The following is a 25,148-nucleotide window of genomic DNA, read 5'->3' on the forward strand; positions in this document are numbered from 1 at the left end:
AAAAGAAAAGGCTGGTGAATAACTCAATCTTTTCAAATAATATTGATTAAGCAAGGTTGTTTGGGGGCCTTCATTTTGTTTTACGCGTGTTCTGTGGCATGAGAATAAGGCAGGGCATAGATTGGGGTGTGATATTCACAAAGGCAGACCCAGCGTCAGATCAGGTTTCACACTGACCAATATTTGACATGACTTCTCTGAGGTGTAACTATATCTTAGGTTTAAATGTACGCTGAGTCTGTAACATTTTGTCTGCTTTTTGAGACTGCAATCGGCCTTTGTATTTCACATGTCTCATTTAAAAAAATAGACAAATACTAATTGTGAACCAATTCTATTAGTTTCTTCTTCAAATCATTGATTTAAACTAATTTTACAATGCTGTTAGGTGGAGCTCCTTTTTGGATTTTTTAAAAACATTTTTGGAGAAATACCAGGCAACATGAAAGCTTTATCATCAATTTAGAAATGGTACAAGCACTCAACAAAAGAAATAAACATTTATTTCATATTTTCTTCAAGTTCCACACATCCAAGTAGTTGGTTAGAGTTAAAAAAAATCAGTGAGTCTAGGAGATGATTATATTCACACAAACCAGTTAATGACATCAAAACATTCACTATGTCAGTACTCCCTTGAAATATGAATTCTTGCTTTTACTACATGCAATGCAAAGTATGGCTTTCTCAAACTCAATTTTTGAACTTAGCATGTTTTGTGGAAAACTATGGAAACTCTTAAGTGGCATTTCCCTCTGTCTACTCATTCCCCTAGCTAACATGATTATACTTTCTTCTACCTTACACCTGGCAAGGATTCCATTCAAATCTTATAGTTTCTCTGCTTCTTGCATATCTGTTCAGATGCTGTGACTTTCCACATCACTGCTTCTAAGATGTCATCTCATTTTTCAAGAAAGGATTCACCTCAAACATAATCATATCTTTACCATTTACCACACTTCTTCCCTCACTCTTTTCTCTCCCTCCCAAAACTGCAATGGGATTTCCTTATCTTCACGTACCAACTTACTTTCTTCCATACCTAATGGACCTTGTTCTGTAAGACAAGCAATACCATCACCAAATACATCTTGCCATCGGCTTTCAGCATTTGAGGGACACTTTCTCTCTTTGACACCCTGGTCCATTCTTCAATCATTTCTAAGACTTCATTCCCTATGGCACTGTTCCATGCAAGCACAGGAGATATAACAACAGCCCTCTTACTTTCTACTTTCCGGGACCCAAGGGCAAAGCATCAATTTCCTTGTACATCTTTCAATTTGGCATACGGTGTTTGCTGCTCATGATCAGCCCTCTACATCTGTGAACCAAATGTTGATTGGATGATCATTTTGTGGAATACCCTTCTTCAGTCTGTAAGTACATTTTGAGCTTCTGGTTCCTTGCCATTTTAATTCTCTGTCCCACTGCCAATCTAATACCTGTTCCTTTAGGGTCCCAAACTGCTCAACAGATTCTCAAAGAGCAGCACTTCATCCTTGAATTTGACATTTCATATCCTTTTGGGATCAACAAGGAGTACCGGGAATGAGACTAAATCAGGAATTGATGGAAAAACTCAGCAAGTCTGGCAGCATTTGTGGAGAGAAAGCAGAATTATCGTTTTGGGCCCAGTAACCCTTCTTCAGAGAACTGAGGTCACCCATTAAATACGTTTTGGGTGTGAAGGTCCATGGTCAACCCTCCTGCCTTGTCAATTAAGGCCTCTAAGTGTGCAGTCAATAACAGTCTAAAGGTGGTAATCTACCTGGGCTGTGAGTACCTCACCATCGGGTGAAATGACAAAGTGGTAAACCAGTCCATGCAAGCTTTCAGTTTGTTGGGGTCTCAATCTCTACTGTTTTGTGCAATCCTGAGGTAATAGAATTGGGGCAGAATTAGCATCTAGGAGCCACACCCCAGCCTTTGCTTCATACTCCCCTTCCTCCTCCTTATGGCTCCCCGTCCAGTAACCCCAATTCCAAGCAGCACTTAGGTTTCTCAGTGGTGATCCTTCATCCAAGGTTTTGCGGGGCAAAGGGGAAGATATCCTGGTCTAGTGATTCTCAGTTCTGGAGATGTCAGCCTCTGATTGGATAACAGATCCGAGTAGACCAACTTCCTGCTCCAGATTCGCAATTCTACTTGGCTGCCGAAATAATGGATGATCCAGTGGGATTTCTGACCAAAGGAAGCCAAGTGTTTCTGTCCAGGAAACTCTCTTGCTCTTGAAATTTAGTTTGAAAGAGGGAAAATTCCATTCTGCATTTGGCCTGATGTTCAGTTCACTGTCTGTTCTCTCCTGACTCCATATGGACTGACAGTAATCATGAGCCCACTGAGCAATACCTTACTATTCCACATCTACTACATTACCCTCATCTGCTCTTTCTGTTCCCAGTTCAAAAAATTTACTAAGTCTTGTCAAGGTTTTGTCCCTTTTGAAACCAATGCTGATTTTTTTTAATATTTTCAGCCTTCATACTTTTCTGTTACATATTTGAGTAAAGATTCTAATATCTTTCCTACCATTGCTATTAAGCCAATTGATCTATAGTTCTCTAGCTTTATTCTTTATCACTTTTTAAATGTAAAAATCACATTAGCTGCCTACATGTTCTCTGGTACTATTCCCTTTTATCATGTATTTAATATATAAACGACAAGTAAGTCTCTTTCTATGTCTTCCCTATGTTTTTAAATGCACAGATACATTCCATCCAGTCCAGATGTTTCATCTCTGAATTTGAGTAGTTTATCAATGATCTCTCCACTTTTTAATCTTATATGTTTTTAATGTCTCACCAAATGAGTAAAGCTGTAAATAAAAACAGAACTCACTATTTATAACGGTTTTGCTCTACAGTTTTCCTCTTAACTACTGGAATTTCTTCAATAAGTTTTACATATAAACAAAAATGACCATAAAGTCTAGAAATTACATAATAGAATTTAGTGTATATTCAATAAAACTATCAGATCACTTTCCCTTGTCCATAACTTTAACAGAACTGCTAACCTATTTGAAGTCTGTAGGTTACATTTCCATTAAAATAGTAATTTAAAACAAAGACAATAGCTTTTCAGAGAGCAATTTTCCAAGGCCACATTCTTAAGCACATAATATGAACATATTACAGTAGTATTTGAAAATTTAGTATTGATGTTTCTACAGAGAAACTGTAGCTATTGCACTCCTCTACTCTTAAGAATTGGATAATTACAACCACATTACAGTCATAGGGTTATACAGCACGGAAACAGACTCTTTGGTCCAACTCATCCATGCTTACCAGATATCCTAAACTGATCTAATCCTATTTGCCAACATTTGGCCCATTTCCCTCCAAACCCTTCATATTTAGGCACCCATCCCGATGCCTTTTAAGTGTTGTAATTGTACTCACCTCCTCTGGCAGCTCATTCCACACTTGCACTATCCTCTGCATGAAAGTGTTACCCCTCAGGTTCCTTTTAAATCTTTCATCTGTCACCTTAAACCTATGACCTCTAGTTGTGGACTCCCCTAACCTGGGAAAAAAAATCTTGCCTATTGACCCTATCCATGCCCGTCAAGATTTAAAAAACCTCTATTAGGCCATCCCTCAGCCTCTGACATGCCAGGAAAATAGCCCCAGCCATTTCAGCCCCTCCCTATAGTTCAACCCCTCCAATCCCAGCAACGTCCTTGTAAATCTTTGTTGAACCCTTCTAAGTTTTACATCTTTCCCATAGCAGAGGGACCAAAATTGAATGCAGCATTCCAAGTGGTCTAACCATTGTCCTGTACAGCTGCAACATGTTGTTCCATGTCCTGTACTCAATGCACTGACCAATGAAGGCAAACATGCCAAATGCCTTCTTCACCAGCCTGTCTACCGGTGGCTCCATTCTCAAGAAACTATGTATTTGCACTTGTCCATCTCATTGTTCAGCAACACTCCACAGGGCCCTACCATTAAGTGTATACGTCCTGCACTAATTTGCCTATCCTCTATAGCAGGCTTCTCTTTGGAGACAATTTTTAAAATCTCCTATTTCGTCACATTCCCTAGTATCTCTTCATCTGCATGGTGTCAAATTTTATTTGATAACATTCTTTGAAGTGCCTTGGGATGTCACAATATGTTAAACACATTATATAAATACAATTTTCTATTAAAATATCACAACCATTCTGATATATACAATAAGTCTTCAAAATATACACATGGTGTTACAAACTTTATATACACGAGGCAGACAAAATTCTAAAACATGCATATAAATGTAAATGATTAAGACATAAGCAAACATAAAAGTGCATCAGGTCTATCGGTTAAACTTACAATTTTCCAATAAATTAAGCATTAATTCCCAATAGTAGTGACTTCCTTTTTTCCATAATTTTTATAGGTCACATTTTTAAATGTGGAAATTGACCCTCTGTAAAGTGGATTTGTACCCTGAAAATGTAATAATACAGTATGAAGTTAGAGAAATTTATGCACCTACTAATATCAAACTAATCCATTATTAGTGAATTCCTCAATTACCATGGTAGATGTATAGCACATTTTGTATGTATGACTTTTCTTTCATTGTCATTTTAAATAATTTTAAAGCCATGCCAATAGGAATAATGATTACAAACCTAGTCTGAAATTTACAAATACCCATGCTGAATTAACAACTATTTACATATTGCCCATAACAGCTTTATCTATCCGCTTATTAGTATTAGAAAACATGTATTGCATCTCTCTTAATTTCTTTGCCCTTTACATATTTTCTGTGTGTATTAAATTCAAACTGGAAATTAACAATAAGAGTTATTATGTAATTGTACATGCATACCGTTTGCCACTTAGCTTTTGCTCGTTCTGCTTCAAATTTGGCCACTTCTTTGCGATCGTGAATGGATATAAACATCTTCCAGATACTGAGGATAACCAAACCGACCACAAGGATTGCCAAAGCTATTCCCAAAACTATCATTAGTACATTTGGAGGCAAGGGGCACTCTGTACAGAGAATACAATATTTCAATGTTTGAGAATTGTTAAGATGCAAGATGCTTATTTTTATGGTGAGAAATGGTCATAAGCACACGAGTTAATGACAGAGAATGAGGGATCAAAGTGAAATATAATGTTCGATGTAGGGCACTGCACTACAGTTTGATGCAATACCGATGTAGTGTAAGTCTTGTTGCACTGCTTATTACTTAATTAAAGATTGTGGTAAATTACTGTATGTACTCAACTAAAAGTCAATCCCAGTCTTTCAGGTGTGGAAGGCCAAAACATTTCAGAACCGAAGTATTATACTGGAGATGTTAATGATTTAATTGTATTATAAATGTATGCATTTTAATAAAAATGGAGCACCTGTAAATAAATGATCAAAAATTTCTCTATTTAAGTTTTGTCTTTATTTAATCAGGTTTTTGAAGTGATCAGATTAGGTAAAATAGTCAATATAAATTATTTTAGTGCTGTTAGTTCTCAATTTATTATGTTGGGTTTTGTTTTTAGATATCAAATCAAATACACATATCAACCACAACACTTTTGTTCTGAATTCTTGGTCTGAAAAATTCAATTTTTACATGTGTATATATATGCATTAGTTTTCTGTTTTCAGCACTGATATTACTTTTGATATCTGAAATCCACCAGCTGAGAATAGGCAGGAACTGTCTTTCAGAATGAAGGCAGCCAATTCCAGTTGTACATATTTCTGAATCAAATAATCTCCTGATTTCAATATTTCCACCCTCACACTTATACCTTGAGTAACCACATCACATGTCCATTTTTATGGTACATCCCTGCCATGCCAAAAGAAAAGCAAATAGTCTTTTTGTTTCCCAATTGAATGATTAGTAGAGTCTTAGAATCCCTACATGTTGAAGCAGGTCATTTGGCCCATCAAGTCCACACCAACCTTCTGAAGAACATCCCACCCAAACCCACTCCCCTACCCTAACTCTGCATTTCCCATTGCTATTCCACTTGACATACACATCCCTGCACTCTATGGGAAATTTATCACGGCCAATCCACCTGACCTGCACATGTTCGGGCTGTAGGAGGAAACCGGAGCCCCCAGAGGAAACTCAGGCACGCAGGGGGAGAATGTGCAAACTCCACACAGACAGTTGCCCGAGGATAGAATTAAACCCAGGTCCAGGTGCTGTGAGGTAGCAGTGCTAACCACTGAGCCACCATACCACCCTATTTTTGATTGTCATTCATGAAGTCTTTTTTTCTCATTTTCAATTTCCTACAAATAAGTTTATACGTTTGCACAATATTTTAATTGTCTCCATAATCTTTTTCCTGGATTGCTCTCTGCAATATCTTAGACATTAATTTTTAACTCCTGGAGATGCAGAGGAAATTCTTGAGTCTGAACAGCTCTTATGAGAAAGTCAGCCTGATTGTTTGAACACGTAATTGATCAGAAGAGATGATGTTAATGCATGTCATTGTTAGGCACTCATTCTCTCAGCAATAAAATTTTGTGAGTGTCAAAAAAAGTTGGTAGTGTTTCTGATTAACATGACTTGCTGTCATTATGACTTTGCTCTGATTTTGATTAACAATTCTCTGGTAAAAAGCTCCTGGTAATAATTATGGGGGACAGCTTGTGTTAATTCTTTAATTAATACACTTTACTCAATAATATGAGCTGTGCGGATCACTGGCATGATGGGGCACTATGCACTAACTGTCTATTTTTATACAAACTTAGATATAAAGCCTCTGGAAAGAAGCTAGGCTTATTTTTCTGTCAGTTCAGGAAAGTAAATAATGCTTCAGTGAATGTTAAGTCATTTACTAATATCAGTTCTGGGTTTAGTTTCACCTCTATACAACCCTATTCCTTACAATAAATGCATATTTTATTAAAATTGAGTTACACAATTTATTAACATTGTACTCTTTGCTGAATAAGAGAGAATTAAAGGACATTAGTTTGGCAGCACTATTGCAAATGAGCATTTACTATTTATCTTGCGCACACAGCCTTGCATATTTCATACAAAATAAGCAGGCTTGTCTATGCAATCTAATTATTGCACAAGAACAAAAGGAGGTGGAATAAATGTTGAATTGTAAAACACAAAATGTAGAGGGTGGCAGAAAATGTAACAAGCAAAGCTAAAAGAGAGGGAAGGAATGGATTCACAATTTGAAGGTGTTGAACTCAATATTGCGCCTAGAAGGTTGTAAACTGCCCATTTTGAAGATGAGATGTTGCTCCTCCAGTTTGCACTGTGATTCTCTGGAGCATTGAAGCAAGCTGCGGACAGACAAGCAGGCATGTGAGCAAGAAGCTGATTTAAAATGACTGGCTAAGGGAAGGTTGGGGTCATGCTTGCATGCAGAATGGCTGTATTCTGCCAAGCGGTCACCCAGTCTGCGTTTAGTTTCTCCACTGTAGAGTAGGGATTGTATCTATTGACTTCTAAACCCTTGATAAAAACATTAAAGTTTGTTGCTGTGAAGTTTTATAGTTGATTTTCAAGAATGGTACTGCAGTTTCATTACTAATATAAGGAAAACGACATTATTCTTAAAATCCAGCCTAAAAGACTTCTGTAGAGGCATTACTCTATATCCACAGATGCAGCAAAACACTCAAAAAGTACAACGGTTATTGGTACACCTGGAAAGGTCAGTGAGGGATTCAAATGGGCAAAACAGGTGAAACAGATGGAGTTATTTATTTAAGCTTCTTTGTTTATGTTCTTTTTCAGCTCTCAGATCCTCGAAAAATTGGAAGCAGAGAGAAAAACTGCTGACGTATTTCAAAATGAATGGACAATTTCACGGGTAAGCTGAATTATTGTTTAACTTTTTCTTGTTATAAATTGTATTTGCCAGTTACATTTGTTGTGCTCACTGTGACTGAGGAAATACATGACAGAAACATGTAGAAAAATTTGTTTCTGATTCTGCTCGTTGCTTATGTTTATTGTGATGGTTGGTTGTTGAAAGGATTTTTCTCCAAATTATCACCATTAGTAATTATCAATATTAGCTTTTGCTCACAGTGTTAATTGGTACATTCATTGTCTGTTCTCAAGGAATTTGTTGCTGTTAATGAATAAGAAACTTCAGCTAATCAATGGCAGCAGGACTTGGAGAAATGCTGCTTAATGTGATTCATAGCATGTGACAGATAAAACTTGGACAAAGTGCAGGATTTATATATGTTAGAACTTGTTTTTTAAGGTCTTTAAGCACAGATTGTATTTTTCTCTCATAAAAGAAATAACACTCACTATTTGCAAATTGAAATTGCACATTAGAAGTCATTGTCTTTAAATCAGCTGGAACAACTGCAGAACTCGCTGCAAAGCCAAAGTCTATGATAACTTCCTACATTTTCATTTTCCAGCCATATCATGAAAATATTTTCAGCTCCATATTGAAATGTGACACGTGATGTTCTCTTCCCATCCTCCAAAATCATTTGTAGACATATTTAAATTATCTGCTGTAACCATCCCTTCAAAGCAAATCTACTGGAAACCTGTATGTCCCGAAACCTCTCCAACCATCGGTTAGTATTAGACTTTGGCAGTTTTCAAAAGAAATTGGGGCTGGAGTATTCTGAAGTATTGGCAATATTTGGGAAGAACTCATAGCTGATGTGATTTGTGAACCGTCAATTATAAAATTGTGGGGTGAGCTTCCTGTGGTGCAGTATTACTGTCCCTATCCCTAAACTGAGAGGCTTTGGTTCAAGTCTTACCTGCTCCTGAGGTGTGCGATAATATCTCTGAACAGATTAATTAGAAAAATAGATTAATTTTTTTGAAAAATTAATAAGATTGTAAATGCTTCTTGAGGGGCAGTGGTAGTGCCTCTACCCCTGGACTAGGTGGTCTGGGTTCAAGTCCCCCCTGCTCCAGAATTAAGTAATAATATCTCTGAACAGGTTGATTCAAAAAATAGATTAACTTTTAAAAAAAGGGTTGCAGGTTTGTGTGAGACCTATGAATTAGGAATGCGGAAGGGTTGGGCCTAAAAGGGGAAATTTTTTTCCAGATTTTTTTGACACATTGTGTACATTTTGCAAACAATAAATATTAATATCAAGGGATCTTTTCTGAAGCCTTAATTTTGCATGGTTTGTGCCACAGGTTGGCACAATCATAAAACAAGCAAAACAAAAACTGGGATCAGAGATAATGGGAACTGCAAATGCTGGAGGATCCAAGATAACAAAGTGTGAGGCTGGATGAACGCAGCAGGCCAAGCAGCATCTTAGGAGCACAAAAGCTGACGTTTCGGGCCTAGATGCTTCATCAGAAAAGGGGGATGGGGAGAGGATTCTGAAATAAATAGGGAGAGAGGGGGAGGCGGACTGAGGATGGATAGAGGAGATGGGTGGGGAGGAAGGGAGGGGATAGGTCAGTCCGGGGAGGACGGACAGGTCAAGGGGGTGGGATGAGGTTAGTAGGTAGGAAGTGGAGGTGCGGCTTGCGGTGGGAGGAGGGGATAGGTGAGAGGAAGAATAGGTTAGGCAGGCAGGGACAAGCTGGGCTGGTTTTGGGATGCAGTGGGGGGAGGGGAGATTTTGAAGCTGGTGAAATGCACATTGATACCATTAGGCTGCAGGGTTCCCAAGCTGAATATGAGTTGCTGTTCCTGCAACCTACAGGTGGCATCACTATGGCACTGCACGAGGCCCAGGATGGACATGACGTTTAAGGAATGGGAGGGGGAGTTGAAATGGTTTGCGACTGGGAGGTGCAGTTGTTTACTGCAAACCGAGCGTAGGTGTTCTGCAAAGCGGTCCCCAAGCCTCCGCTTGGTTTCCCCAATGTAGACGAAGCCACACTGTTTACAGCTGATGCAGTATACCACATTGGCTGATGTGTAGGTGAACATCTGCTTGATGTGGAAAGTCATCTTGAGGCCTGGGATGTGAGTGAGGGAGGTGGTGTGGGGGCAGGTGTAGCACTTCCTGCAGTAGCAGGGGAAAGTGTCAGGTGTGGTGGGGTTGGAGGGGAGTGTGGAGCGGCAAGGGAGTCTCGGAGAGAGTGATCTCTCCGGAAGGCAGACAAGGGTGGGGTCGGATTGTAGATGGCGGAAGTGTCGGAGGATGATGCGTTGTATCTGGAGGTTGGGGGTTGTTATGTGCGGACTAAGGGGATTCTGTTTTGGCGGGGTGAGGGATGAGGTGTGGGAAATGTGGGAGTCACAATTGAGGGTGTTCTTGACCACTGCAGGGGGAAAGTTGCAGTCCTTGAAGAACGAGGACATCTGGGATGTGTGGGAGTGGAATGCCTCATCCTGGGATCAGCTTCAAAATCTCCCCTTCCCCCACTGCATCCCAAAACAAGCCCAGCTCGTCCCCGCCTGCCTAACCTGTTCCTCCTCTCACCTCAATCCGCACCTCCACTTCCTGCCTACTAACCTCATCCCGCACCCTTGCCCTGTCCGTCCTCCCCGGACTGACCTATCCCCACCCATACTCTCCTCTCCGCCTATCTTCTCCTCTATCCATCTTCAGTCCGCCTCCCCCTCTCTCCCTATTTATTTCAGAATCCTCTCCTCATCCCCTTTTCTGATGAAGGGTCTAGGCCCAAAATGTCAGCTTTTGTGCTCCTAAGATGCTGCTTGTCCTATTGTGTTCATCCAGCCCCACACTTTGTTATCTTAAAACAAAAACTGGGCTTTATTTCTAGAGTGATAAAATGTTAAAAGTAGGGAAACTATGTCAAATCTGTATCAAACCTCTGTTAAATTACCATTGCTACGCTGAGTGCAGTTCCAGTCACCATATTTAAAAAGGATATAGAATCAGTAGAAATGTTGCAGAATTTCACAAACTAATATCATAGATTGGCACCTTCAGGTCTTTCTTCTTGATTCATATCTGGGGTGTGATCCTTTAATAGAGCTATTTTTAAAAAATGTAAGTTTTTAATTGCATAGAAACAAGAGAGAATGCTTCTTAATGTGAGAAACAGCACAACTAGCCTATCAATATAAGGCTTGTCAGCAAGATATCTAAAAGGCAATTTAGAGGGAACTTCTTACCTCAGGTGAAGCTAAGAATGTGGAACCATGCAGAATATTTGAACTGATTAAAGATAGTAAAGATTCATTTAAGCGACAGTTGGACAAGCCTTTGAGGGAGAAGAGAATAGACTGTAGTGATGATAGATTCAGGAAGGGAAATTTGGGAGGTTGTGGTGAAAGGTGGTTTGACTGGAGCTTAAACAGAAGCATGAGATCTTAGGTCAAATAGTCTGTTTCTATTCTGTATATCCAAAGGAATCCAATGTCATATTGTGACTTGAATATACAACTCTATTCCTTCACTTTTAGGTTTTCAAAGACTAATATGTAAGGAGGGACAATAAATTAAATAGATTGGAGCAGGGAGCATCCTGTATAGGATAGATACAAAAGTGGTGGTATGATAAATTGGAATATTTTTAAGTGATTAGAAATTAGTAGCTGTTGAAGAGTGAAGATGTTCACATGAAAACATCCCTAAGTAGCATGTGTTCCAAAATAATCTTAGGCTAATGGGTTGTTGTTATTTATGTCAAAGAAACTGGAATACAAAGGAAAGGAAGTTATGTTTTATGTATACGGAGATCGTATAGAGTACCCTATTAGGCTCTGGACATCAAATGTCAGGGGGAATCGTTTAATCTTAGAAGTAGTACAACTCAGATTCACCAGAATGATACTAGCACTAAAAGGGTTAAATTATGAGGGGAAGTCATAAAAACTTAGTTGAAAGAAATTTTATTTTAGAATGTTGAAGGTGGTTTCATTGAAGCATTTGAAATGTTAAAAGAAATTCAGTGCATATACACAGATAAAATACTTGCATTCGTGGAAGAATCCAGAACAAGAGGACATAACCTTAAAATCATGGTAAGGTTTTTAATGACAGAGCTCAGGAAATATTTGATTTTGCTGAAATGTAAGTGGAAATCTGGAATACTTTCTCTCCAAAAGACTGTAAACACCGTTTAATTGAAATTTGAAAGACTATGATTGATACTGTATTGTTAGACCATAAGACCATAACAAATAGGAAAAAGACTATTCGAGATAATGGGAACTGCAGATGCTGGAGAACCCAAGATAACAAAGTGTGAAGCTGGATGAACACAGCAGGCCAAGCAGCATCTCAGGAGCACAAAAGCTGACGTTTCGCGCCTAGACCCTTCTTCAGAAAAAAAGTGTCTAGATGAATGGTCTAGGTCCGAAACGTCAGCTTTTGTGCTCCTTAAGATGCTGCTTGGCCTGCTGTGTTCATCCAGCTCCACACTTTGTTATCTAGGAAAAAGAGTAGGCAGTTCAACGCCTCAAGCCTGCTGCACCATTCAATAGGATCATGGCTGATCTGCCATTCCTGATATCAACTTTTCTCCATTTTCCACATAACCCTTGATCAGGAGCCCATCTATCTCAGCCTTATTCTACACAAGGAGTCTGTCCTCACAACTATCTGTGGGAAAGAGTTCCAGAGACTCTCAACCTTCTGGTAGATGAATTTCCTCCTCATCTCAGTCTTAAGTTGACACCCTTTATTTAAGACTATGCCCTCTGGCCCTATATTCTCCCATGACAGGAAACACCCTCTGAGTATTTACCCTGTGAAGCCACTTAAGAATCCGGTATGTCTCAATGAGATCACCTCTCATTCTTCTAAACTCTAATGAGCAGTATCTCAAGCTGTTTAGCCCTTGCTCTGAAAATAACCCCATAACCAGGGATTGCCTTCTGAATCTTCTCTTAACTTTCTCCAATGAAATGATGTTTTTCACAAAATAAGGGGACCAAAACTGCTCACCGTACTCTAGATATGGTCTCACTGCCTTGTACAGTTGCAGTAAGACTTCCTCGTTCTTATGCTCCAATTCCTTAAAATAGGGGCCAACATTCCATGACCATTGTTAGGTGAGGTTATCAAGGGATAAGGACCAAAGTCAGGCCAGTGGAGATAAGGTGCAGATCAGCTATGATCTGATTGACCTGGAGTTGATTTGCAGGATGGAATGCTCTAGTCTTGTTCTTAAATTCCTTATCTGGTGGTTCAAACTAACTTCATAAAATTCTGTAATAAATTGTCATCTCCTCACTTGACACTGGGATCAGTAATTCTTTAAAGTAATTAGTTTTATTGCCAGCATAGTTATTTTTCATTGGTGCCAGCAATGAAATTAAGTTTTTTTGAATGTTTGGTATTCAGTTGAGATATTTAATTTGAAATCAACCAGATTATTCCACATTCTAGCAGGTTGCTAATTTTTGCCATGCAAATGCATTACATCCAGTGTTGTGAAAATGAATGAAATAGCTCATCAAGACTTTTACATGTAGGTATAAACCCTTGTATTATCCAAGCTCACCTGTTTGTTCAAGATCATAAAGAAATGATCTTCCATGTTGATCATTAACAATACGGAATGATATCGTGCAGTCATTGCCACTTTTCAAAGAACAGTAGATTGATTGGTTTTCTTCAAATTCTATGAAAATAGTTTGAAATATATGCATTAAGTTTTTCTATTTAAATCTGTAAAATCACAACTGTTACATACTGAAATAGCTGCACACAGGCTGGTATCCTGTCACTAAGTCACCCTTTATTTACTTGAGCACAGTACACTGCTGTTGCTAGCCAGCTTAGAGTCAGTCCGTTCAACTGAAGAGATTCTAAATCCCCTGTTTATATTGGTCAGCCTGGGCTTCCAAATTAGCCTAAGTTAACAACCCCAGTCAAGGATTTCATACTTAACAAGGTCCACCTGGTTCTAATCACTATGCACACTGATCATGATCTTGAATGATTACAATTGAGTTTTCAAAAGAATTGTGTAATATTTCTTCATCACCCAACATTTGTGAAATTTTATTTCTACACAAATGTTTTGTCCCAAAGTGTTCTCAACTGTGATTAACTTCAATACTTCCCATGGGTAGTTCATCAGCATTGGCCTGTGTCAACTCTCTTCAATAAACATTACATATTATATATATATAACAAGACATAGAAGTAGACTTAGATCATTTGGCTAATTGAATGGCAGAGCAGACTTAATCATGATTGATATTTCTTAACCCTATTTTCCCGCCTTCCCCCCACAACCTTCATCCTTGTACTAATCAAGAACCTACATATCTCTGTGTTAAAGACAGAGATTTAGACCCCTGAATGTGGGAACACAAATGGATAGGTGGTCAAGAAGTTGTAAGGCATGCTTGCCTTCATCGGACAGGGCATAAAGGAGATGGAGCTAGTCTTGTTGCAGCTATAGATGACTTTAGACAGGCCACATTTGGAATATTGCATACAGTTCTGGTTGCCACTCTACCAGAAGTATGTGGAGGTTTTGGCAGAGGGTACAGAAAAGATTTACCAGGATGTTGTCCAGTTTGGAAGGGGTTAGCAATGAGGAGAGATTAGAAAAATTTGGTTTGTTTTCACACAAATGTTGCAGGCTGAGAGGGGTGACCTGATAGAGGTTTAATAAGGGACCTGGATTGTTGAAGTCTGTTTCTCAGGGTAGAAATGTTAATTGAGGGGACATAATTTAGAGGTAAAAGGGGGAAGATTAAAGGATAAATGAGAAGCAAGATTTTTACACAGTGGGTGGTAAGTGTCTGGAATGCATTGCCAGTGGAGGGGGTAGACACAACATTTAAGAGGCACCTTGACAGATACATGAACAGGCATGGATTAAGAGGGACACAGACTGCGTCGAGGCAAAAGATTTTAGAAAGGCGCAGGGTTGGTGGGCCGAAGAACTTGTGATGTACTGTTCTTTGTTCTCGTTTTTTATTCGATGGCTTGACCTCCATAGCCTTCTGTGCCAATAAGTTCCACTGATTCACCACTTTTTGGGTCAAGAAATTCCTCCTTATCCCTGTTCTAAAGGGACATCACTTCACTCTGAGGCTGTGCCCTTGTTGCCTACTATCCCTTACTTGTGGAAACATCCTCTCCATGTCCACTCTGTCCAGGTCTCTCAGTATTCTGTAAGTTTCAATAGAATCCCCCCATATCCTTCTCAACTCCAAAGAGTACAGGCTAGGAGTCCTCCGCCTCTCTTCATGTGACAAGCCCTTCATGTCTGGGATCAATTATGCAAACTTCCTCTGGAACCCCTCCAATGCCAGCACAACTTTCCTTAGATAGGGGGCCCATAACTGCTCACAGTATTAGAAATGTGATCTGACCAGAGACTTAAACAGCATCAGCTGTACATTTCTGTTCTTGTATTCTTGTCCTCTTGAAATGAATGCTAACATAGGAGGAATGCACATTCTTCAGCACTCAATAGCCCACAATATCCATGACATAATGCTGACTATTGTTTGTTCAGCCAATATGTCCAGACCATGTTACATTGTATGTTCATACAACCAAAATGATTGAAAAACCTTTCGAATAGGCCGGGTGCAGTGATTGTAATGATGTCAGCCAGGTAGACGTCATAAAATGAGTTCCCTGAAGGGGGGCAATAACGTGGTCCAATCAGGGAGTCCTGGCTGAAAGATATAAACAGGAACGTCAGACATCCTGTTCACCCTGAGAGCTGGCTCTGAGGGAGTTCGAACATTGTCAAGGACTCCTCATATATAAATAAAGGGTATCAGAGATAATAGGAACTGCAGATGCTAGAGAATCTGAGATAACAAGGTGTAGAGTTGGATGAACACAGCAGGCCAAGCAGCATCTTAGGAGCAGAAATGCTGATGTTTCGGGCCTAGTCCCTTCATCAGAAAAAGGGTGATTTGTTGACTGGATATCAGCCCCTGTGCAGTTACTTAAATTGCATCCTCAAAGAATTCTAGTAGATTTGTCAAGCGCGATTTCCCTTTTGAAAATTCATGCTGACTGCGTCAGGTCTTACCGCTGTTTTCTAAGTGCTCTGCTATAATGATAATGGACTCTAGCATCTTCCCCACCATTGATGTCAGACTCACTGGTCTATAATGCTGTCCTTCCTCTGTCCCTCCCTTTTTAAATAAGGGATTTCATTAGTTACCCTCCAATCTGTAGGAACAGTTCCTGGGTCTAAAGATCTTGAAGGATGACCACTACTATTTCTGGGGCTACTTCCTTCAGTACTCTGTGATGTAGATTATCAAGTCCTGGGACTTATTAGCCTCCAATACCATCAATTTCTCCAACAGTATTTCAAGGCCAGACAGTTGGTCAGATGGCTGATCTCTCTTACCAGATTTTGGAAATTTGTATTCTTGCAAACTGGGGATTTGGCCACGGTCAGTCCAACAGGTCAAGTGTTACATCAGTCATTGTGCTATTGAATCAATGGGATGGGCCAGGATTGTTTCATACTGTCCCATGGGTAGGTCACAGTCAGCTCTAAAGGTTTGGTCAGCTATTGACATTCGCTTATTAGATGACTGTCCATGCAGGGAAAATGGGCAATACAAGTCTTGGCATGGGCTTTGTTATACTGGCTCACTGAGGGAATGGTGACATTGAAAGGGCGATTGGAGCTATTAGGGTGGGATTTCATAGTGAATAAAAGGGAACTGAGAATTCTGGAAGTGAGGATCTCATGAGAACAGTTACTCAGAGCCATGGCAGATCAGATGTCATGATCTCATGTGATGAAATGCTTTAATGCAAATGAAAATGGAAATATTCTGTCTAGCTTTTTATTGCTATTTGTAAACAAACTAACTGCCATATATCCCAGTGCTTAGCAGTGCTTAAACTTCAAAAATACTGATTTTGCTACCAAGTGCTTTTGCATGTCCTGATATCACAAAATGCAATAAGTAAATCCAAGTTGCTCTCTTTTTCCATTTTGAATAGATTGTTACTTTGGCAGATTTTCAGTCTAACAGCAGAATACCCATACTTACAAATATTTGTAAAATTGTCATTGGTGACATAACCACTTTCATTTGATAATAAATCATGAAGCAAGGTTTTTGTACAAAAAAAACTTCTCAGCTTGATTTCTCCGGTAAATTTTCTTTTGCTTTCAGAAGTGAAGGTGACAAAATGGAGTTTTATACTGTCATAGAATCGTAGAATCCCTACAGTTTGGAAACATTTGGTCCAACAAGTCCACACTGACTCTCTGAAGAGAATCACATCTAGGCCCTGTAACTGTGCAATTCCCACGGTCAACACACCTAACCTATATACCCCTGGACACTATGGGCAATTTAGCATGGTCAATCTGCCTAACCTTCTCATCTTTGGATTGTGGGAGGAAACTGGAGCGCCCGGAGGAAACCTACACGGACACAGGGAGAATGTACAAAATCCACATAGACAGTTGCTTGAGGCTGGAATTGACCCCAAGTCCTTGGTGCAGCAGTGCTAACCACTGAGCCATTGTGCCACCCCTTTGCTCTCACTTCACATAGAAACAGCAACTTAATGATACTTTTGCCATTTACCAGGCAACTAAAATATTTTAAAAGTTACAGTGGAGGACGAATACGAACTAAAATTATATCAGTTATGGACAAATATCTGACAGAGGTCTGAGAGACACGTATAGTGGCAGTTGTGTGGCAGAATCGGATGAAAGGTTCAGTGAGACCCATCTCAATGCCAAGATCAGTCCACTCCATCTCTTAGGGGTCAGTTAGCTCAGTTAACCAGACGGGTGGTTTGTAATGTAGAGTGATGCCAGCAGTGTGGGTTCAGTTCCTGCAATGGCCAAGGTTACCATGAAGAATTCTTCTTCTCAACCTCTCCTTTCATCTGAGGTGTGTTGACCCTCAGGTTATACTGCTACCAGTTGTCTTTATCTATTGAGAGAGCAGCCCTATGGTCTGATAAGATTATGGTGACTTTACCATTACTCCATATTTTATGTTTTTCACAAATGCTGTGGTGAGATGCCAATTGACAGGGATTGACAATTATCAATGAACCAACTTACCTCATTAATAATCAGTGTCCCATCTTATCCAACTCACTAAACAAGCCGATGTCAGGAAAACACAACAAGGAAACCAGAAAGGGTCCCTAGCAGATTCTGCTCACCACTTGCTCTGAACTTACTCCTCAATGTTGCCTATAACCAAACCACAGCCTGGAGCACAATCAATGGGTGTCAGCCTCACGCAACACTCCTCCACAGACACTGGCATCTGCCAATCCGTCATGACCATCCCAGCACTTCTACTATGCACTGCAATCCGGAAGCACAGACTTGCATTGAAATCTACGTCAACAACTAGCACCGAAAGTCTGCAGTGGGAACGGTTTCAGTGCAGGGACAGGCACCAAGCTCACAGAATGGATTGGCTGTATTTCAGTCATACTTATTTGTAGTCTAAGTGCTTGCTGTGGGCTGTGTTCATAACTGTCTGCAATTGCTTGTGACCTAGGCAGGCTGAGGACACACAAGTTAGCATGGGTACAAGGTGGTTTATTGTGATGGCACAAAACTGGAAGGTCCTGATAATTCATACAGACAGAGTGGTGGGGTTCTGCAAAGTGGTCACTGAGTCTCTGTTTGGTTGCTTGACCCTTATACAGAGCTCAGCAAGCTGCATGACTAAGTTCCGAATCTCACCACATTGATATGAGGTTTCCACTTCTGCAATGCACAGGAAGACTACAGTGACAATTCCCAAGATGAAATTCAAAGTAGGCACCGACAGATGCACCTTGCCACTTGCTCCTCCAGGTCTCCATCTCGGACAGTAGTCCTCAATATCTCAGGGCACATTCCATGGCAATGGCAGCCTTCAGGCCCATCCACAGAGGATGACATTGGTATCACTGCACCCTTGAGGCACATTCTGACCCACTTACAATATTGTTCTCCAATCCAATGCTGTACTTTGGAGCACACCAAGACTTTTCACTGCACGCAGGGACAAGTGCCCACTTCATAGACTGGACCATCTCAAAACTCCTCATATACTTGTCTTAGTGCTCAATTACTTTACATTAGTTGGATACTCAAAGCATCTATGCCTTGCCTTATTTTGTGGTTTGCCACACCATTGAAAACATAAAGGCTCAGTGTGTTTCTTTCTTACCATACTATTTAACACAGATACAAAGCTAGGTAGCTTGTCATGATAGACAACAATGATCAATAAAGCGGGTAGACACGTTGCTATACAGTACTGTGTCATTTCAATGTTACACCGACATCATGTGACTGGAACAAAGAAATTGATTTGTCTCAGATTCTAAGGATTCTCGGTAATTCTTAGTCAGGTCAAGCATGGCAGCCTACTGTCACAGGGTCTTGGCACAGTAAGTCAAGGGCCTCATTGGTATTAGTTCAGAGGCTTAGATGGCAATTGGGGTGGCCAGGGTCAGGGTATCCATACCTTTACAGTCCAGGGAGTGGACCATGCTCAATGTTTCAGGTTAGTTCAACCAGTCTCAGAATCTGTGCAGAGTCAGTCAGGGAACTGACAGCTATCAACCAGGAATCTGTTCATTCATTAGTCATGGCTGTTGGTCAGGGGCTGGACAACAGTCAATCCTGGAGGTCTGTCAACTGAAATTCAAGGACGGTTATTGGAAGCCATTGCTGTGCTAACATAGCTGGGGATCTTAATTGTGGGGTTTGGAGGCAGCACACTAGGATGCAGTGGTTGGGTGGGGGTGAGGCAATATATAATGTATATTAACAACATATAAGGGGGAGGGTACGTTGACAGTGGCCGCTCCCTAATATTCAATATTGGAACAGTGCATCACTCTGATTGGCATGAGTAAGCTGTATGCCTGGGTCTCTAAGGCTAAAGTGAAACATGTCAATAAGCAGGTTGGCTAAGAACATGGGAAAGATCAAAGTTGATGAGGCCGACAGGGAAAGTGAGGAAGAAGGGAATCTGAAGATGTGAGAGGTCACCCAGAATGAGAGGCTTAGATTGTGACTTGTTCTGTGAAACATGACTGCTGTTGCCATCCATCCTCATCAAAATGCAAGTGTGTGAGGGAAATTAAACTGTCTGTGACTGGGTGGAGCATGTGTTTCACTCTCTGCAGGAGGGAGGGGTCCACTTTTATGTGATGTGAGACTTTTCAAGGAGCAACAACATTAAACAGCTACCCATACAGCGCAGTTGAAATGCATCCACTAACTCAAAATACCATGTCGACAAGAAAACCAGACTGTCAGCACTCTTGGCCATATCATTCAATATTATAAGTCAATCCCACTAATGGCTGTGAGGCACAAGTAAAGCATTGCAGCTTGGAAGATTTCCCCGAATTACCAAAGCACCAATCTTCATCTAAGGTCTCCCAGTCTGCACAAGCTGCAAGAAATGCTTACTTCACATCCTGAACTATAAAGCATCAACACCATTATCCTACATGTGTTGTTGCCTTTCTCAGGTACTATGCGTACTGGGGGGTGGACAAAGAGGTCCTCTTAATTGCTGCCACACATACAATGTGCTACTGTATGTGTGAAAAAAGCTTGAGCAACAAACATGTAAATCAGGGTAATGATAGAACATAGAATAGTACAGACCAGTACAGGCCCTTCAGCCCACGCTGTTGCGCCAGCCTATTATCCTACTCTAAGATCATACTAACCTGCATACTCTTTTTACTATCATCCATGTGTCTATCCAAGAATTGCTTAAATGTCCCTAATGTATCTGACTCTATTACCACTGCTGACAGTGCATTCCACGCACCCACCACTCTGTCCATGTACTTCATTCCACTAGTCTCTTCGTCAGGAGTCTCCATGCCCCAGTGTTTGGAGGGTACTGTTCAAAAGTTATATGTGTGTACTGTGACTGCTGAAAAATCACACAAACTTCTGGTATCACCCACATAGGATCAGTGGAACCATCCCAAATGAATTCAGGCACAGAGAAGCTGTAGTTGTCCATGTGGCCATGTCATCAAGAGCTGTTACATGAACAGAAGAGGAAGACATGTCCCCAAACTCAGGAACAGAATTAACTCCAGCGGATGTGGAGCCAAATCCTACTGTGGAACTTCAAGCCATATGTGGCCTACTGAGGCAGTGTAGATAAAGGAGAACCATAGTTACTCATCTTCCACAGAATGCTGTGCAGCAGAAAGAGGGGCGGTGGTGTCACACTGTTTTGAGCTGGAGGTTAGAATACCATGTCACGACATCCTATGTATCTGTAATGCAAAACCTCCTTCCCCAGGGGCAAATGTGCATGATCAGGTTTTCCTGCAGATCAAGTATTAGTGTGGGGCTTTGTAACAGTACTGTCCAGATACAGGAAGCTGCTTGATTCTTGGAATCTTTGACCGAGACAATGTGAAGATGCACCAAGACAGATGATGGGGCAGATGATGATGATTTGTAAAAGCTACAGCATTGCGGTGAGTAAGAAGATGAGGATGCACTTCAGATGGAGCAGCACCTTCAACATCCTACAGTGCAGCAATTTTAGCCAGCGTAACCCAGGTAGGACTTATTTGTTCAATGGAATGAGTCACAGGAATTTATCTTTCACTGACTGCTAAGGCTAAACTCCCCTGTGTAATCCCAACTGCTTTCATATTTTGATGCAGTTCGTGCTGTTTAATAAAAGTTAAGGTTGCTAATGGATGGAAACCTTCACAATGTCCAATCCTCCATCACTGAATGCTGACAAAGCCAGGTGCTAAACACCTTTGGCTAAATTAATGAAATGCAGGTTTATGTGTATATCATGCAAAGTCTGCTAAATCTGAGTCTCCATGGCAGTTGCCAACCCATCCAGGAGGCATCCAAATGCTCGCATGCCAAAGGCAGCATGGTACAAATAATGTCCACGGTATGCTCTAGTCTTTGACTCAGTTTGCCCAGTGCCTCTGGCTGCCTGCCACTCCAGAAAGTGTTTGTGAACTTGAATGGAGTTCTTAATTGACAGCACATTGTCTTGCTGTCCTGTCTAGAGCTGAGCAGGTGCTCGGAGTGCCAGTGACCTTGGGAATTTCTTCCTTGACCAGCTGCGGAGATGTGGGATGTGCTCACCAGTATGTACTCCCAACTCTAATCTAGCTAATGTACCACCAAGGTGTCAGGATCTGAGTTAGTGGAGGATGCAGAGGGCAGCCTTATGACTTCTTCCTCATTTGGGGGAGGGGATAATGCCTTGCTTGGTTAGGTTCTTAAAGACGCAAACTGTACAGATTCCAGTGGTACCTACAAAAGAGAACAGAGACGCAAAATGAGGTTGAGATTCGAGCATTGTAAGAATCCATTCACAGTGCTGGTAAGAGATGAACAGCATAGTACTATACAGTGATGCTTACTCAGTCATCAGGACATGGATGTTTGCATCACTACGTGAATGGTCTCTATCTTCTCTTGCTAAATCAAGGATCCTCTCCTCATAAGGGTGAGAAAACAGACATCGGGCACCCCAGCATTCAAGTCAGCCCTATTCTGGACCATTTTCTCCTGGAATGAAACAACAGGAAGTGTTGAGATGAAAATGGCTGGTCCAGCTGTTAGTGCTGGTGAAGGTGGGGGAACTGTGATGTGGTGTCCTGACTGAGTGAGTGGGCAGCTCAAAGAGCATGCAGGGTAGGTAGTGAGAGGCAGGGGATGTTGAGGTGGGTGACAGTGAGTGAGGGAAGATGTTGTTTGCTTTGTGTTCTGAAAATAGCATGAGTGTCAGGAATCTGAGGAGGTGTCTGCAGTGGCAAGTACCTCAGCGATGGTGGGGGCAACATAGTTTCATACAATCATGGTGCAGAGCTAATGAGGCCATCTGCAGAGAATAACAGTGAGAAAATTCACTTGGTGAAGGGAGAGAAACCCACTGTGAAACTCTCGGAAATTAACACTCAGACAATTTCTGGTAAAATTCAGCCCTATATTTCATAGGTGGTGTCATCTATCTCATAGTGTATGCAAACGATCAATCTTCTTTTATTTGACAATTGGACGGATGTGGTACAGCATGCATACTTTCAGAAGGGCTCCTGGATGATGGTCATAAAGGTGAACTCTAGCTGAAGTCTCTTTAACGTTCCTCTCACTTCCTTGGCTGAGATTAGTGGCAAGGCGAATCTGACCAGCACATGTTCTGGTTTCCTTTTAGAATTTTCCCAACGTCCAGCTTGTTTGATGTGTTTGGTACAATGGGAGGCTGAACATTAAAGGAGTGACTTGTAACATTAACAATGTGTTCAACAAGTGTTAATCCCTGTTGCTTGGTATCTTGCTGTTGCCTAGAGAGGATCTCACCATACCGCTTGTGAAAAGTGTAAAAGATAGAACAAGATAATCTTGGTGTTGAAATGGTCCTCACCGCACTTTTTGTCCAATTCTGCCATAAATCTCACGATAGTCCATGTCGTTCAGAGTCTTACGAGGTTCTACTCCAAAACTAAAATGAATTATTTCCTTATGATCACTGGAAGTTGGAATAAAATGTAAATTTATATTTTTATTTGCATAAAAAGCCATGCTGCAAAGCATAGGCAAAAATAATCTGCAAAAGGCTTGAAAGAAAAACAGATCCCCTGTCTTGTTTTGTGGTATCTGTGCATATTTTGACTTGATTTTAGTCTGTCTTATCACTGTAGAATCAAGAGATTAAAACAGTGAGGTACATCAAACAGTGAATTGAATTCAAGCAAAAATAACTCTGAGCTTGTTTTGGTTTTATTTTTCATTTGAAAGTAGTATTTGTTACCTGTGGTTTGATTGACTGTGGAATCAACTATCATGCATTTTTCTTCGCATTCTTCTACTGATCCACCCATGTTAGAAAGGTGACATTCAACGCAGATCCTGAAAGAGAAATACAATTATGCTGACTAATATTCACCAAGCCTTTGATGAAAAACATCTGGTTTAGAAACCAACACATTAGTACTGAACACCTGTGCTGCAGGACTTGCCACTCCCCAGGCTGTTCCAGTACAGTTACATCACTGGCATCTACCTGACAATGTGGAAAGTTGCTCTATACATAAATAAGAGGACAACTCCAACCTGGACAATTACCACCCTATTCTCGATCATCAGGAAAGTGACGGAAGGTATTATCAACCGTGCTATCAAGCAGCACCTGCTCAGCAATAACCTCCATTTTGGGTTTCACCAGGGCTACTCAGCTCCTGACCTTAGTTCAAGAATGGGCGAAAGAGCTGAATTCCGGAGGTGAGGTGCAAGTGACAGCCCTTGACATCAAGGATGCATTTGACTGAGTTTGGAATCAAGGAGCACTTGCAAAACTGTAATCAATGCGTATTGGGGCAAACCGTCCACTGGTTGAAATCATACCTAGTACAAAGGACGACGGTTGTGGTTGTTGGAGGTCATTCATCTCAAATCCAGGACATCTCTGCAGGAGTTCCTCAGGCAAGTGTGGTAGGCCCAAACATCTTCAGCTGCTTCATAAATGACTTTCCCTCCATCAGAAACTCAGAAGTGAAGATGCTCGCTGAAGCCTGCACAATGTTCAGCACCATTTACAATTCTTCAGTACTGAAGCAGTCAATGTTTAAATTCAGTGACATCTGGACAGTATCCAGGCTTGGGCTGACAAGTGGCAATTAATATATGTGCCACAAAATGCCAGGCAATGACCACCTCCAAGAAGAAACATTCTAACCACCACCCATTGGCATTTAATAGTGTCACCATGACTAAATCAACATCCTGGGAGTGAGCATTGATCAGACACTCAGTTGGACTCACCAGATAAACAGAGTGTCTGTAAGAGCAGGTATGAGTCTAGGAATTCTTCAGCGAGTAACTCACCTCCTGAATCCCCAAAGCCTGTGTACATAGATAATGGGAACTGCAGATGCTGGAGAATCTGAGATAATGAAGCGTGGAGCTGGATGAACACAGCAGGCCGAGCAGCTGGATCACTTGCCTGGATGGTGCAGCTGTAACAATTCTCAAGAAACTTGACACCATCCTGGACAAAGCAGCCAGCTTGATTGGCACCCCATCCTCAAGGATCCAATCCTTCCACCACTGACAGTCAGTAGCAGCAGTGTGTAATATCTACAAGATGCACTGCAAAAACTCACTTGAGGTTCTTAGACAGTATCTTCCAAACCCACAACCACTTCTGTCAAGAAGGACAAAGGCAGCAGATACTTGGAAACTCCGCCACATGTAAGTTCCCCTCCAAGCCATTCACTATTCTGACTTGGAAATATATTGCTTTTCCTTTACTGTCATTGGGTCAAAA

At 40.9% G+C, this 25,148-nt stretch overlaps 1 protein-coding gene across 5 annotated transcripts in view; it reads right to left on the bottom strand.

Moving 5' to 3' along the window:
* Positions 1-483: 483 nt before the first annotated feature.
* itgb6 (integrin, beta 6) overlaps positions 484-25,148 on the bottom strand; it is a 91,457-nt gene continuing 66,792 nt past the window's right edge. For 3 of the 5 annotated variants that reach the window (XM_048534799.2, XM_059647313.1, XM_059647310.1), the window contains 5 exons: positions 23,634-23,731; positions 13,388-13,507; positions 10,861-10,911; positions 4,843-5,009; positions 484-4,451 (listed from right to left, as the gene is read on the bottom strand). In XM_048534799.2, coding sequence (XP_048390756.1) covers positions 4,356-4,451; positions 4,843-5,009; positions 10,861-10,911; positions 13,388-13,507; positions 23,634-23,731 — 532 coding nt within the window. In that variant the 3' untranslated portion in view covers positions 484-4,355. The remainder of the gene's footprint in view (positions 4,452-4,842; positions 5,010-10,860; positions 10,912-13,387; positions 13,508-23,633; positions 23,732-25,148) is intronic. The other 2 variants (XM_059647312.1, XM_059647311.1) reach the window with 1 other exon arrangement.

This window comes from Stegostoma tigrinum, chromosome 7 (assembly GCF_030684315.1).
Source record: "Stegostoma tigrinum isolate sSteTig4 chromosome 7, sSteTig4.hap1, whole genome shotgun sequence".
In the NCBI taxonomy this organism is placed as follows: Eukaryota; Metazoa; Chordata; class Chondrichthyes; order Orectolobiformes; family Stegostomatidae; genus Stegostoma; species Stegostoma tigrinum.